This window comes from Aphis gossypii, chromosome 1, assembly GCF_020184175.1.
Source record: "Aphis gossypii isolate Hap1 chromosome 1, ASM2018417v2, whole genome shotgun sequence".
Classification (NCBI taxonomy): domain Eukaryota; kingdom Metazoa; phylum Arthropoda; class Insecta; order Hemiptera; family Aphididae; genus Aphis; species Aphis gossypii.
In genome coordinates this window covers 54,382,455-54,399,273 of record NC_065530.1, presented here as the reverse complement: position 1 = coordinate 54,399,273, position 16,819 = coordinate 54,382,455, and the positions used below count along the sequence as shown (strand labels likewise).

Here is a 16,819-nt window from a genome sequence, read left to right as displayed (position 1 = left end):
TTTTTTTTTAATTACCAATATTTAATAAATACATATTATTATACCTAGGTACTGCTAGAGACCACTGCACTACTATGTAAAATATTGTACATTATTATTTTATAATGGTATAAAATGTGCCTACTGTACAATTTAAAATATAAAAAGTATAATTTACTGAGTGTGTATAAAAATAAGGATTACAGATTTTAAATATTCTAAATTACCAATAATAATGGATTAAACAGCGGTTCCCAAACTGTGAGGCTCGCCTCCCTTGGGAGCCACGAACCGTGTTATTTTGTCATAACAACAAAAATATTTGTATATTAAAATACTATAATTTTGTTATTTATTTATTCATGGGTGGGGCAATAAATTTTTATTTTTAAAGTGGAGTAAACTAAAAAAGTTTGGGCACCGCTAGATTAATGATAAATATTTTTTAATAATTACTCGTTTATGAAATTATATACGACAATATTATACCATTAAGCTCGAAAAATTATAATTTAAGATCTAATATTATATAATATTTATTTGAGTAAGCTGTATGAGTTCCTAAGAGCTCTAAGTTTGCGCAATATGTCATTAGGTAGTTATTACTGTTATTGGACTAAAGTTGAAAATAGTAATTATTAATGGCCGATGTCCAAATCTTATAGCCTATCGGTCCGTATTAGCATTTGGTAATTGGTAGACCATAGTGCTACTGCCAAACTTTATTATGGTTATTAATTTTAAATACTATTTTTTTCATAGTTAATCAAAACTTATAAATGTCGAGTAATCGAAATGATAAAACAAATTAATGCATAAGCCATATCGCGACAGTGGGTACCTACCTGACCGTACTACGATCAATTCAAAAACTGCAAACCACTAACGAATCAAAGTATATTAATTAATCTATTCTGTAATAAAATCTCGAGGTGAATAAACTTCATATTATTTCTTGAAGTCTAGAAAATAGAAATCAATTATTTTCATTCAGTCCTATTAGTAATATTATAACAGACATAAAATTAGTACGAAAAATTGAACTAAAATTTATCATCTCCATAATTATTTTGTGTTTAGTTTTGTACTCAACTCTTCACCACTCTATCACAATTCACGGAAAATAATAATATTATGTTCAATAAATTAAATAATATTATATATTATATAATATTATATAAAATATTAAAATATATTTATCGACATACATAATATTATTTTTAATATTCTATTATTGGCGGTTAAAAAGTTCTTTTTGTTTCGTGCAATATTCTTTATCTCGACGACAATAGTTATCTTTCCATGATAAAATTTATCATCTTACCAAGATTTGTTCAATATCATCAAATGTTATAGAAGTAATAATTATACATTTTAGATTGTGTTGTGTAGTGTACTAGTGTGTACTACACTCATACTATTTTACATTTTAATATTTATTATTATTTATTTTCATGAATACAAGTAATACAACCATTTTCTTCTAAGAAATGTTTCAAATTAGTGCCTAGTGGACTGGTGTCGTAGAATGTGCATCAACATAGGGTACGTATTTCGTGTTGCTGTATTATGAAATTTATTATTTTATTGGAGTAATTCATTTTTGTTGACTGAATATTATGTTAATATTTTTCTCAAGTTACTATGTTTACATAATGACGTTAAAATGGTTTTTGACTCGTAGTTTTATGTTATTGCTACGTGCTGAGCACCTGTAAAATATAAGAATCTATGAATCTCATACTAATTTACGTTAACAATGTAGTAACCAATTTAAATAATTCACAAGTAATAGGTATTTTATTTTCTATTTGTGTTTTACATTAATTTGTTTGATGATTATAGTGTTAATTGAACATCCATAAAATAACGTTCAAAAGCTTGTGATTCTACGATGGAGCAGAAAAACGATATGTTAGGTGTCGAAGATATTGTGTTTATGCTTCTTGAAACATTAAAGTCTAATGGCACATTTGATGAAATCCGTAGACATTGTGTTACTGATATAGATGCTAAGGTACAATATATAAATAATTTAAATATGTTTTAATGCTTACTTTTAAACTTACAATTTATTACCTACTACTATAATTAAGTAATATCACTAATTAATATTGTAAAAACTGTTTTTAAATTATAAAATAGTAATATAATAATTAGTTAGTATAAAATATGCTTAAATATTTATATTAGAATCACAAAATACCACTTGAGTATATCGTATTTTAATAAAATGAAATATATGATTTGCTTTTGTTTGTGGAATATGTATAATGATTTATTAAATGTACAACTGTTCTAATTTAGTACTTATATTTATATGGTTTATTAACTTATTTTTATTTTATAATTACCTATTCTTTGTTTTTTTCATTTAGCCAACTTATCAAAACTGGAAACAGCGAATAGAATCAAATGTCCACAAATTTTTAAGTAAAGTAAATTATACTCCTGAATTAAATAAAAACACTGTTCGGGAACGACTTCGAAAACATTTACTTGATGGGTATGTATTTATAATTTTAAATTAATATTTTTCACTTGAAACAATTCATACTTTTAATTCTTTAAAAAATTATAGTTTTTAAATTAAATTGTAATAATTAAACTTACAGTAAAAAAAATCATTTAAATTGTCTTATCAGTTCTCCATTTGTTAAATATTTGTTTTACACAATTAGCAGTGGTGTGTAAGGAATTTTGAGAGCATATAATGAATAAGAATATACCTTACCACCCATCCATAAAAATTGTTTTATCTTGCTCAACAATATTATACTTACAAAAAGATGTATTTGAAAACATATGTTAACTTAAATATTACCTTTTTTAGAATAGTGTAGTGTCTAAATCAGAGGTATTCAAACTTTTTCATCCCAAGGCTCCTCTGAGTCTTCACAAAATATTGATGGCTCCCAAATTAAAAATGACAAAAAAATTAATATTTGTATGAATGTAATTTATATTTTATAATTTATACGAATTATTTATTACTCGTGGCTAGTACTGCCAAACACGACATACACACTGATAATTTAACGATGACAGTCGATGGTTACAAACTTATAACATGGGCTATTATTATTATTATAACAATTTAGCCGCTATATTTCTATAATAATAGTAACTGATTGTAATAATAAAGTACTATAAATATAAAACTTCAATTTATTACTATCGCTATAACATTATGGAAACAAATTAAAGCTATATTTAGCGAATGATTATTGTAGACAATTCAACGTTTCCCAACCGGTGTGCCTCAATAATAATAATAATAAAAGTTTTTCATAAAAATATTTATTGGTTTTCAATTATATGGTGGGTCTCCCTTCGACAACTCCCGCAACAGTTTGAATACCTCTGATCTAAGCGATTAATTATAATTAAATAAATCAGCAAATCACTATATTGTCAACAGAAATTAATTGTTATTGTTTATAAATAAGCTTCCATTTAATACCAGTAATTTATAGCCATCCCCTTCAAGAGCACATACAGTTTTTGGTAATCAGTCTGGGCACCATTACTAATTAATGTTACCAAGTTATTAATTTAAATTTATTAATTATTTTTAATTATATTATATTATATTATATTTACTTATTCTTCATTAATTTATATTCATGTTAAAGAAACAATTTATCTATTATAAATAAATATCGATAAATATGTACTTTTAGACGTGAGACTCAAGATATTGAAGAAGGAGCTGATAGAATACTTACTCAAGTACTTGCGCCTCGTACACTATGTGTGTTCGAACCTAAAATAGCAATTGCTGTTGATGAATACTTGGGAATCAAAAATGAAGCTCCTCCAATTGAACTTAATGGTATGTTTTTCATTATGTTTTGTTATTCATGTATTAAATATAATTTATGGCTGAGTATGTAGACATGTCAGTCAAAGGACATATTTCTTAGCCTGCATATTTTCTTCCAGGCATAACCATTAGCCATGACAAAATATGTTAGGTATCATTATAGATGGTACAGAATGATTAAAGTATACACATCTCCTTCAGACTCAGTCATTTGCTAATTTCTTATTTTTCCACTTTTAATAAATTGAATTATTTCCCTATGTAATAACAATAAAATAATGGCAATCAATAAGAATTGAAGAACTATGATATATCTAGATCAAGTTATGGTACCTATAATGATACCGTTTAATGAGTAATATGTTATACCTGCTCATATTCAAAAATAGTAGTATGACTGTAATGACAATTTGATGATAATATATTACGAATTATAATATACATTTTAACTTTTTTTATACCAACTTAAAAATTACTGAATGTGTTAAGAAACTTGGTTTTTTATTAACATTTAACTTTAATTCTAGCTTTTTTATGTTGAGAATGTCATACCCATAATATATATTGTATTTATAAAAACTACCAGTTTTGTAAAATTAAAAATTTAAGTAGAGAAAAAATAAAAATATCTATAAATCTACTCTATTCCACTTACCTTAATAATAATAATTTGACATTTTAATTATCAATCCATAGTTATTTTTATAAAGTACACCATACTAAATTAAATAAACAAATTAGTGTATGCGCTTTAAGGGGTTAAGTACACATTAAAAATTTTCAATTTTTCTTTTTTTTTATGAAATTATTTGAAGTTTGTTTTATACAAAATATGCATTTGTTCTAACAGTTATTTTTTTTTATTTACGGTCTGTGCTGTATCTAATTTTGATTGGGAATTATTGGATTTGGTTCACTTGTCTTGTCTATGTCAAATGTAAAAAATATAGTTAATATTAATTGCTAACTTAACAATATTTATCCTTAACTGTAGCCCACCTTACCACTTACTTCTAATAAAAAGAAGTGAATCCATTTCTCCACTTGACATATCATGTATTTGATGCCAATTTTGTGTGTCTTACAAATATACAACATAGGGAATTTGCATTCAGCAGTACTACTTATTTTATGTTATTATTTTTAATATTATAATGAATTTATTATTATACTTATAAAACTTCTGAATAAAAACTTTGGCCGTGTTTGTACCCAAAGTTTTTACAACATTTCAATTTTTAAATTGTTATTGGTGCTCATATAACTTAATTATAAATAAAAATATCAGGAAGCCCAACATTTAAACATAGACAATGTTTTTACTTTTAAGTGTTATAAACTTATAATAGATAAATTTACTATAATATTAAAGCTCACATAAATTTACACACAATTGTTCTTGTTAAACACAAATTTTTATAAAACGGAAACAATATAATATACAGGTAAAACATCTATTTAAGAGTTGTTAATAACCATTAAAAAGTAATATTATTATAATCTTTTATTTTTATTATTTTATTTCTTTAACATAAAGATTTAAAAAATTTAATTTAGGTCTTTTGGTTTTAATATTTACATTAAAAAAAAATTAAAAATTAAATGTTGTTTTGGTTTTAGAGTATTATTTATAACAATAAAAACAAGGAATTATTTTAATAAAACATTATTTGAATACAATTTTAGTATCAATGTATCATTAATTAAAGAAATAATACAACTATATTAATCAAATGTATTGTTTTTAGGTTTAAAAGAATCTAGTAAGAATTTGATAAATGTATCTAACATTGAAAATAGTCCTGTTTTCAATTCCAAAATAGGCAAGTCAATTACATATTACTAAGGAATGGATTTTAATTTAGTATAAAATAAAAAATATTTAAATTGAAAATAAGATATAATTTTTCACAAATGACATATAATACAAAATTATACATATTAAAATTTTTTATTCTGAATCATACAAATTGTCTTCGTGGGGGAAACAGTTAGAAACGATATATAACTTTAAATTTTCAAATATAAAATTATGGTGATTCAATCTTAACATCGCTTTATAACGTTTGAATGTCCTCTCCACACTATTAAACATGATAGGTGCTTATTTTATACATGTTAGTTCTTTTGGAGTGTATTCTATTTCTAAATTGTTTTTTTGAGTTTTATTTAGTAAGTCCCTTATCGGCATTATAGCCTTAAATTCTGGTTATTTTCCAATATATTTTGTAATTTTAAATTGGTAAAACTCCATTTTCTCCAGGAACATGATACAATTGTTTTATGGCATTATCAATTATTTCTGGGCTCTCCGTTAATGGCATTTTAGAAGTTTCTAATTTTGATATAGTATCAACTAAAAATCCAAAATTAGTGGAAATAAAAACTTAATTGTTTTGCAAATTTTTACTTTCTACGAGCTCTATAGTTTTTGTTACTGCCATTACAGCATTGGAATCTAAATTAAAAACAACATTTTTAATCTTTATAAAGTTATTAGATTAATATATTACAGCTGATAGCCATATAATAGGAGGCTTGGGAGGCATGGTTAAATTTGGATACATATCTTTAAAAATGTTAGTATACAACAAATAATAAACATGAAAATTATACTAAAATATTTAAAAAAAATTAACATCAGATTATTTTAAATTAAATTAAATGGATACATATATCAAAAACTTTTCAATATTAAGACTACATACAAATATTTATTTAAATTAAAATCCATTCCCTATATTATATTACATATTAGTTCTACTGTTATTAAATTCATTTTTACTTATGTAGTTATAATAAAATTTATAACTTTATTTGGATTTTATCCCAGGTGCTGATAACATAACTTGTGATAAAACACAAAAAGATGATACAAAAGATTTAAGAACAGACATAAAAGAAAAATCTTCTAGTCTTTGTAAAGAGCCCAAATCATTGAATGGTAATGAAAGTGACGGTGAAAATGATACCGAAGAATGTTTAAAACAAAAAATTAGTCAACACAAAACTAAAACTCCTACATCTGACAAATCAAAGTCTTCCTCTAGTAATCATAAAAGTAATAAAAAAGATAATATTTGTAAAGAAGTTGTTGAGAAATCTAAAGATATAGTTGAGAAATCTAAAGATATCAATAATAAGGCTAACGATATTGTTAATAAGCCTAAAGATAATGGTACTAAGTCCAATGAATTTATTGACAAACCTAAAGAAGTAATTAATAAACCTAAAGATGTTATTGACAAACCTAAAGAAGTAATTAATAAACCTAAAGATGTTATTGACAAATCTAAAGACCTTAGTAAGCCTAAAGATATTTTGGAAAAATCTAAAGATATTAGTAAGCCTAAAGATATTGTTGAAAAATCAAAGGATATTATTAATAAGACTAAAGACATGGTTGATAAATCTAAGGACAAATTATTTTTGTCAAAGAATTCTAATTCTAATAGTTCGAGTCATAAAAGTAACCGAACAGATACGAAAAGAACAAAGCGTTCAGTTGAAGAGAAAAAAAAATCATCCAGTCTTTGTAAGGAACCTAAATTATTGAATGGTAATCGAAGTGATGATGAAAGTAATGCTGGAGGATCTTCAAAACAAAAAAGTACTCTGCATAAAAATAAAAGTTCTTCATCTGACAAAACTAAATCATCATCCAGTAATCATAAAAGTAGTAGAAAAGATAATACTAGTACAGACGTTGTTGATAAGTCTAAAGACAAATCTTTATCAAAGAATTCTATTTCTACTGACGTTGATAAGTCTAAACACAAATCTTCTTCGTCAAAGAATTCTAATAAATCCAAAGACAAATCTTCATCAAAGAATTCTAGTAGTTCTGACATTTATAAGCCTAAAGACAAATCTTTGTCAAAAAGTTCTAGTAGTACTGACATTGATAAGTCTAAAGATAAATCTTTGTTGAAAAATTCCAATAGTACTACCATTGTTGATAAATCTAAAGACAGATCTTCATCAAAGAATTCTAATAGAACTGTTGATAAATCTAAAGACAAATCTTCATCAAAGAATTCTCATAGTACTGAAGTTGATAAGTCTAAAGACAAATCTTTGTCAAAGAATTCTAACAGTGCTAATGTTGAGAAGTCTAAAAATAAAAATTACTCAAGCCATAAAAGCAACCGTAATGACTCTAAAAGGCTTAAACTTTCTCAACCAGAAACAAATAAATTACCTATCAATAATGAAAGAATTGAAGAAAGTAAATTAGAAAAACAAGAAGAACCAGAATGGAATGATTTTCGAAGTTCTAGTATAACAAATGACGAACAAGATGCAGCAAATGTTTTATTATCAATGAGTACAATTTCTTATGAAAGTTCTCATAGTGGAATCATAACAGAAAATATACTTTTTATAGAAAATTCTCCTCCGATTACTGAAACATTGAAAACACCTAAAATAGAAAATGAATTAGAAATGAAAGAAAATGAATTAGAAGTTAAAGAGAATGAATTAAATATTAAAGAAAATGAATTAAAAGTTAAAGAAAATATTGATCAAACAAAAATTCTACCATCTAGTAATAACAATGATATTAAAGAAAACTCTGAATTAAAACCAATCAATTCAGAAAAATCACAATCATCAAAAAATTCTCTAAAAGCTGTATCAACCATACCAAGCCATTTGTTTGAGAAAGAATGTTCTGTTAATCTCGAAAGATATACATGTAAAAATATAAATATCCAAAGTTGCCCTTCAAATAATGTTGAAATAACTAAAGAACATCAAAAATCAGATGAAATAGTAATGGATGAAAAAGAATTAAAAACATTAAATGTTGAAGTAAATTTGGATCCAAATGAAAATGATAAAACTAATGAATGTAATTCTAATGCTATTTTAAAAGTACCAAAACTAAAAATAAAACTATCACCAAATCAAATTGATTCCATAAATAAATGTAAGAGAAAAAAACATCATAAAGATAAAGAATCTAAAAAATTGAAACTTTCAAAATCACTGGATATTCCTAGTGAGGATAATGTATCAAAAAATATAATGTTTGAAAAATTAGACCAAAAATGTAATAATAATACAGAAGTGAAAATGAATGATTCAGCAAGTACTTTATCCAAACAAACATCATATAAGGAAATAGAAAATAATAGTGTAGAAGTATTGGATGATGATAAATCACATTGTTCTTTTAAAGGATTTTCTGAAGCTGAAACTATCCCATGCAAAAACTATAAAATACTAAAAAGTGTGATCAAAGCCTTACAATCAAAGATTCATAAACATGATGTAATTAATGATGGATTCAAAGGTTTTACTAATGTAGAAACACACCCATGTAAACATCGAGATATTGTTTATGCAGAGCTTATTAAGTTGAAAGATAGTATATCCAGTACAGACTCTGACTTCATTGGATTTCCTGAAGAAGAAACTCAAATGAGTAATGGACATAAATATGTTATACAACAGCTCGAACTTGCCAAAAAAGAATTTGGTAGCTTTAGAATACAGAATAAGAAATTATTTAATGAAGTTGTAACAGCATATTTGTATGAAAGTCACAATGATAGTGATGCAATATCAAGAGCCATCTATAGTAAATCAATTAATGGTGATAAAAAAGATTGTACTACTGAAAATAATAATAATAACAAACATGACAATTGGGTTGTTGAACAAGAAATTAAGTATCAACTTTTACCTGCTAAAGTAACACTTGAAAGACTAGGAAGAATAGAGTATGGATGTAGTAGTGAGTATATCTACTGTTAAATAGAATTTTCCATGTTTAGATTTACTATTTTCAATTTTTATGTATTTTTTTTAGGTTCTAAACATGTGTCTGACTCTTCACAGGTACCCATATAATTAACAGTAAAAAACAATATTTATAACAAGAACCATGTCTTCGAATCATTCTTCAAAAATATTTAATGAAAGGTATGAAATATCTTTAAAAAGATACTGTCATTTGTATAAAATAATGAATTGTAATAAGTAACTAACCTGACATTTTTATAATATTTAAAATTATTAATTTTATCTTTGTAAAACATAAATAACTTAAATTAGTTAAAGAGGATTAAAAATTGTATTTCTACAATATTTATGTATTCAAATTCATAGACCTTTTAAACCATCTATATAAATATTTCCTATAGTCAAAGTTTATTATTTTTCTGAATGCTGATTATTTGACTTTAATATCATTTATGTATGATATAAACATCAAATTCACTGAATTGCTTCAATTCTCCCCATTATTTAAAATTGTTTATAATTCCTAGATCTATTTTATATGCCTCTAGTCTAAAAATGTAATTCAAAGAGGTGATGAATATCTTTTTGCATTTGGTTTTGTATCTAAGTATTATATTCTACAAACTGTGGTGATACTGTATCACCAATGCTTATTATGGGAATTGGCTGATCAATTAAAAAGATTGTGTGAAAATACCTATTTAAATTCTCCACAATGTTTTTACCATACAGCAGTCATTAAATGCTCTATAGAACAAGAATAAACACACATATTACTAAAACTGAGCTAAAACTGCTAGAAGTACATGGTTGATAGATTATGGATAAAATTTAAAACTATTATTTCAATGTTTAAATTAAATTCTCTTTTTCTTTTACTTAGGATCAGAAAGAAGTATACTTGTTGAATAGATATGGTCAACAAACAGAACTCTGAACCTTTTTATAATATAATTGTGTGATTGTTCTCTACTTTTACATTGCAATCCACAAAAGTAATACCTTGTTATTCAAAATGTATAAACCTACATTAAATAGTAAATTTAATAATTATAAAAAACAAAATGAATAATATGTAATGTAAAATAATTTTATATCTATGTCTTCTAACTCTTTGTTTAATTATTTACTTTCTATTCATTGTACAATTTAATATACATCAAACTTTGTATATAATTATATAATAAAATATTTCTTTAATTTTTTTGTTAACTTAATTAGTGACGTAACATTTTTTTTTTACATTTTTATTATATTGTAAAAAATTTTAATTGTATTTATTATTTTGTTGAATATCATACTATCTGATTAAATTAAATTAAATTAAATAAAAGTGATTATTCATCAAAGGAAAATTAATTGTGTATACTGTTTTCTTTAATCTTATTTTTATGTACATTTGATAAATAAGTAAATTAACAAATTAATTTTCTTAAATTATTTAACAATTCCTTCATCATAAATTATAATTATAAGTTAACAATTCACTATTAAATGCAAATATTCAGTAAATATCAATAGCACTTTAAAATAAATATGTACACTGCCTTTTAATATAGCTATTATTTTATAATACAATTGGATTCTCTACAAAAATTTTATTATTTTGATCATTATGATTTTTGATTATATAATTTATTTTAATATTTTAAGCTCATTATTATTCATTTTTATACTTATGTATCTATGTAACAGTAACATGTAATATAATATAGAATAATAATATAATATTTATAAAATGTCAATTTATTTATTTATTTTAAAATAAAATGTATGTTTGGTATTTGTACATATTATATTATAATATGTATTTATGAATACTATAATATTTATACATTTTGTTAAATTTGTATTGTTACAATATAGTTTACTTTTTTTTTAAACTTAATATTTTGTTATTTAAGCTAATTTACTCGTATTATATTATTAATTATTTAAAAATATTGTTATTGAATTAATTTTCTTTTTTCACAAAATTATAAAGTAACAATATCATTTTTGTTAACTATTTATTATCCACTAACCTTTGACCATTGTGAGTTCTTTAAATTGTTTGATAATACAAGAACAGATCTCGTTAAAAAATCACTAAGAAATTTCTCTATAAGGTTTAAGCTTGAATATAAAATAAAATTATCAATAATTATATTGATTTTGATTTTTGATGTATGTATTTGCTCATATATACTTGGTTATAATAATATATTATTATTTGTTATATTTATTATTATTAATATATATAATGTTTAAGTTTTATAAACATTTAATATAATAATTTAAACTAAGGAACTAATATTAATATTTGACGAGTTAAAGTAAATCTTATCATATTCATATAATTTCAATACCTAATATCTAAGTATTTTGCAGGTGAAATGTGAATGTAACTACGATACCAAAACATTTTTTGCTGACAAACTATAGGTAATATTATTTTATTTTATTTTATTTTGCTTTTTTTGTTACAATTAAATAATTAACTAATTTATGAATGTTAAAAGTCCGCCGCCTAATGTTGGTACCTAATATCTAATTTAAAATGTTCTATTACAAAAATTAGGTACATTTATTTAGTACCTACCTATATTAAGTTAGGGTAGGTCTCTTTTTCACAGCTATTTTTAGTTATATTCGCGTATGCAATCAAGTGAATTTGAAATTCTTATGAGTTTATATGAATTTATGTCACGTGGATCTGTTAATTTTATTACACTTTATTATTATTATTCGTGGAATTTAGTTTTCAACGCATTTAATATATTCCAATGGTTACTACACAACGGTGATCGGTAATCAGTTAGATATTTATTTTGAATCCGAAGCATTTGCTTTACTTTATCAGTTTTTTTTTTACAAAAATACTGCTTATTAAACAAGTTTTATTACAGTAGATACCTATAGTCTATTCAAACTTCAAAGTAAGACCGTGACCGGGCGGCGACCATTTTTCATCGGGCAGCTATCAGATACATAGAAAACTATATATAATATAGATAGACACTTCCCCCACTTATAGTGCGTTTCACAACAAATGTCCCTCGATACTAGCGCGCCAAATAGAGATTATTACTGAGATCAGGGGTTCTCAATTTGGGCTGGAATATAAAGAGCCCGTATTTTTTAAAATATGATGAGCAGTGGTTAGGTTATAAATGGAAATAAGCATTTAGGTTATTTTGTTAAATAAATATCGAATTAAATAAAAAATAAAAAAACACGTATTTAATTTTAAATTTCCCGCCGTAATTAGATACTAGTTTAGGAAACCATAACAAAAAATCACCACCTGGCGCGTTAGTATCGAGGGACATTTGTTGTGAAACCCACTATAGTCAAATAATCATTCGATGCTTCGGATCAAAGCCACGCCCATGCGCACAACTCAACCGCCTGGTTACGGTCTTATTTTGAATAAAGTATAGGTTAAGTTAGGTTAAGTGCTTTTTATAGCAATTATTACAAATATTTTTTTTTAATAATATTTAATAATTTACTACGCTTAATAAATATAATGTAAATACATAAAAATTAAATATCTATGATTTACCAATTAATTTTAAATATGAATTCAAGTATGTTAAAATTTTAATTCATTTGAACAAAAGCACGTAGGTAATCACATGAATTTTAATTCACGTTTATGTTCGAGAGCTGTAGATACCCTATACCTACCTGGACAATATTTGAAATTATCAAGAATTAACGATGAAACTTAATTCAAAAATACAATACCGGCGTTCATTACCCATAATTGATTTTATTTTGCTCGTTAACATTGTTTTTTAATATGGCGAATAAAACATTAGACAGGTTGTTGCGTTGAGAGCGTGCTATATTTTGTTTTTCATTTTGTAACTGTAATAACTGGCCAATCGTAACGTCATTTTAGTTTTCAAACGAAATTTAATTTGTCCGTGTACGTAGTGAATACTTCCTATATTTAATAGCGAAAGGCGATAGGATAATTCGATGGTCCAGCATATATATTCGAATTTCGAATAGTTTCAAATTTTTTAATGGAATATTTAATAATTTGTTAATGTATTTAAAATATTTTATGATACTTATTGACGTATGGCATAACTGGGGCCGGAAGTTGTAGGAGCTAAAAAGGGCAAAATAAGCACAAAAGATTATAAAATATACGTAAAAAAATGTTAAATATGTAAATAAAATTAACCAACTTGATCAAATCTGTGACAGAACACCAGACCGACATTGTAGTATAAGACTAGAGTGCTAGACCCACTCATGACCAGGGCAGACTTACGCAATGCAGGTAAACGAAGACCCCCCCCCCCCAAGACATTGTCGGACGAACCGTATGGAAACCAGTGATGCAATAGGTCAAGGGTGGCCAGCGAGAAGAGACTTGCGAGCCACCAAATGTATTAATAAATATGAAAAAGCGAAAATTTAAAAAAAAAAAGTCTTATTATTAAATACATAAATTCATATTAAAAAAAATTTTTGTTTACGATGCGAGCCGCATACGGCTCTCGAGACACTGTTTGGCCACTCCTGCAATAGGTAATTGAAATATTCCGACATTGCACTGATAGTCAAACTGTTCGACTTAGGCTCCCCCCTAGTTCCCGACAGTGTGTCCACCACGAGTCTATTAGAAGAAAACGTTTTTTTTTTAGAAAATATCAAACAAACGGAAATATTATAAAAATTGAGAATTATTCATAAAAAGCATATGACAATTGAGTAATCTGCATTTTTTTCTAAAATTGACAAATTTATTTTTGTATTTAAACTCCTCATTGTATAGAACGAATTTCTAGCTTGGTCGGCTATAAATTGAGAGCAAAAATAACAATATGCAACTCTTATAACTTCTAAAACTTTCTCGCCACAGTGATAACAATTATTAACAATGAACAAAAACAATATTTAAAAATTCCGATTCGCTATTCAAAAAACCACCTCAAAATTCAAAACGAAGCAACTTAACCTAACCTGTCCTCAAATGAGTCGAATGGTGTTGACAGAAAGAAAAAAACACACACCATTGTAAAATCAATACATTTATTGCTCTGCTTAGAATCTAAAATAATAATAAAACATTTTATAATACTAGGTATTATAAATTAATAAATATTATAATAAATTAAAATATAACCGATTCATAAGACTTCATAAGTCTTTTCCTGCTGTAAAAAATAAAATATGTAAGAATTCAAACTTAAATCTAACTTATTTAAAACATAATAGGTAATAAGTATAATAATAATAAAACTAGATAAATTACACGTTTTTAAATTTTTATTTAAAAATATTAAAATATCGATATTTTTTGGAGACTGTCAGTTTCTTTATTGACAACAGTTTTTGAAAAAATCCTCTAGTGATACAGAAGTAATAGGATTACATGCATATTTTAATGTAATTTCTGTTAAATGAACTAATTCTAAATTATGATTTTTCCAGGATTTAATTGGATTTTCATTCAGATTCAAGTATAGCAGATCCATTATACTGCCTGATAAACATTACTGCCGTACTTGTATCAGTTATTTTTTACCTTATCGTTTTAACCTTAGCTTGTAAAATATAATCTAGTAAATTTTTCGTTTTCTGTGCAACTAACTGAAATTCCGACAGATGGGATAGTTGTTTGTTGTCTTATATAGTTACAACTCGGTCACTACATTGGATCCTAATACAGGAATTAAAAAAAAATAACAATTTAACAATCGTTATTATTTAAAATACAATCAATGTGATTTCAAAGTTTTATTCTATGAAATAAAATACTTTTTAAGTATTCCATATACAATTTTTGTTTGTATTATAATTGTTATGTTTTTTATGTAATTATGTGAAAAAAAATAGGTAATCGTTTTAAATTATGTATTAAATAGTTTATTTTAATAATTAAATTATCAAGATTGTTATAATTAAATACTTACTTTTGTTTCTTTATAATTCAGTAATTTCATATTAACCCTCTTGCAATGCTGTAGCTGAACTTTAATTCACTATAAAAACAGCTTTTATGTACCATAATGGGTGTAATAAAGTTGCTTTACTTTAAAAATATGATGTGTTCTGGTGTTCAACGGCACCATATAGATATGATTGTAAAATATATTTATCAAGTACAGATTTTTATAAAAAGGGTAACCCTTTTACTTGAGATTTTAAATTAATAATTTAATTATAATAACAATTTAATAATTGTAAAATAAATCTCTATAATTTATATAGGATCAATGGAATCACTTTCCCTGGTGTTAGTAACAAAATTTCATTACAGCCATGATAAATTTCTACGAAAGGATCGCTGGAGTAACTGGAGCTCTTTTTCGGAGCTGGTTATCACGATTAATACCAAAAGCGCATACGTGAAAAAAATCTAAGTTACAATTTTCTTAAATAAGTAATTTGATAATAATTTTCAAAGTGTAGCTTAATGGTCACATCCCAATTTTGTTTTTTTTCATCAATATTACTAGTCACTACCATGGTTGAAATATACAAGGTTATTGCATATATACCCCTTCTCTACCAAATATTTGATGATAATAACAAAAATGGCAGCGTAAAGGGAGCCAATCATAATCGAGTATATATGCGCGGTATTTTCCAATTTCTATGATAAGAAAAATTGATATAATTGTAATTTGTGATCAAGATCTATAAAGCACGGACTAAGATATACAGGACTGGACACGACAAGGTTGGAGGGTGTGGGGGGTTGACTACGAAATGTAGTACAACAGGCGGTGTTCGGGGGGATATTTTCTTTTTAGCTATACTAGCGCCGTCTTAGTGGATACTTTTGAAACTAATAATAAATAATAAATAATAATGTGATCTAGTTTCAAAAGTATCCACTAAGACGGCGCTAGTATAGCTAAAAGGAAAATATCCCCCCGAACACCGCCTGTTGTACTACATTTCGTAACCACAATATTCATCTCGTGTCCAGTCCTGTATATCTTAGTCCGTGCTATAAAGAATATATATCTTGATTTGTGATATCCCTTTACGCAGCCATTTTGTATCTGATAATAACAATTTTTGTCGAAATGCAATAACCTTGTATATTTCAACCATGGTCACTACTCACTAGCATTATCGTGTGAATTTGTTTCATAATTATATTATAATATAATAATTAGTATCATAATGTGTTATTAATTAATTAGTTTTTAACTTCCATGAAACTAATAAAACAAGAGGTACATGTTAAATTTTGTTTTTTTTACCGAATTACCCATGCTGTCGATAGCTAATTTCGCCCTATCTACC

General features: G+C 25.4%; 2 protein-coding genes across 6 annotated transcripts in view; both read left to right on the top strand.

The window, feature by feature from the left end:
• Nucleotides 1-1,311: 1,311 nt before the first annotated feature.
• Nucleotides 1,312-16,819, top strand: part of LOC114125214 (biorientation of chromosomes in cell division protein 1-like 1) — a 38,246-nt gene continuing 22,738 nt past the window's right edge. For all 3 annotated transcript variants that reach the window (XM_050202808.1, XM_050202806.1, XM_050202807.1), the window contains exon 1: nucleotides 1,312-1,482. The gene's annotated coding sequence lies outside the window, so the exon portion shown is untranslated. The remainder of the gene's footprint in view (nucleotides 1,483-16,819) is intronic.
• Nucleotides 1,376-16,761, top strand: LOC114125213 (biorientation of chromosomes in cell division protein 1-like 1). 3 transcript variants are annotated; one of them, XM_050202796.1, is made up of 10 exons: nucleotides 1,376-1,524; nucleotides 1,825-1,996; nucleotides 2,358-2,485; nucleotides 3,663-3,814; nucleotides 5,554-5,628; nucleotides 6,639-9,548; nucleotides 9,624-9,736; nucleotides 11,927-11,980; nucleotides 14,993-15,684; nucleotides 15,773-16,761. In XM_050202796.1, exons 2-7 carry the CDS (start codon nucleotides 1,874-1,876, stop codon nucleotides 9,662-9,664), a joined length of 3,429 nt encoding a protein of 1,142 aa, XP_050058753.1. In that variant the 5' UTR covers nucleotides 1,376-1,524; nucleotides 1,825-1,873; the 3' UTR covers nucleotides 9,665-9,736; nucleotides 11,927-11,980; nucleotides 14,993-15,684; nucleotides 15,773-16,761. The 3 variants fall into 3 exon arrangements, with proteins under 3 accessions (XP_050058753.1, XP_050058745.1, XP_050058747.1); XM_050202788.1 differs by having other exon boundaries at nucleotides 14,993-16,761; XM_050202790.1 differs by lacking the exons at nucleotides 11,927-11,980; nucleotides 14,993-15,684; nucleotides 15,773-16,761 and adding an exon at nucleotides 10,440-11,757.

What these genes read in the sequence shown, in the direction of transcription:
- LOC114125213 (XM_050202796.1), top strand. Translation starts at nt 1,874, where the DNA reads ATGGAGCAGAAAAACGATATGTTAGGTGTCGAAGATATTGTGTTTATG. An exon ending in CGAAAACATTTACTTGATGG is followed by an intron (nt 2,486 to 3,662) that starts GTATGTATTTAT and finishes ATGTACTTTTAG; the next exon opens with ACGTGAGACTCAAGATATTG. An exon ending in AATAGAGTATGGATGTAGTA is followed by an intron (nt 9,549 to 9,623) that starts GTGAGTATATCT and finishes TATTTTTTTTAG; the next exon opens with GTTCTAAACATGTGTCTGAC.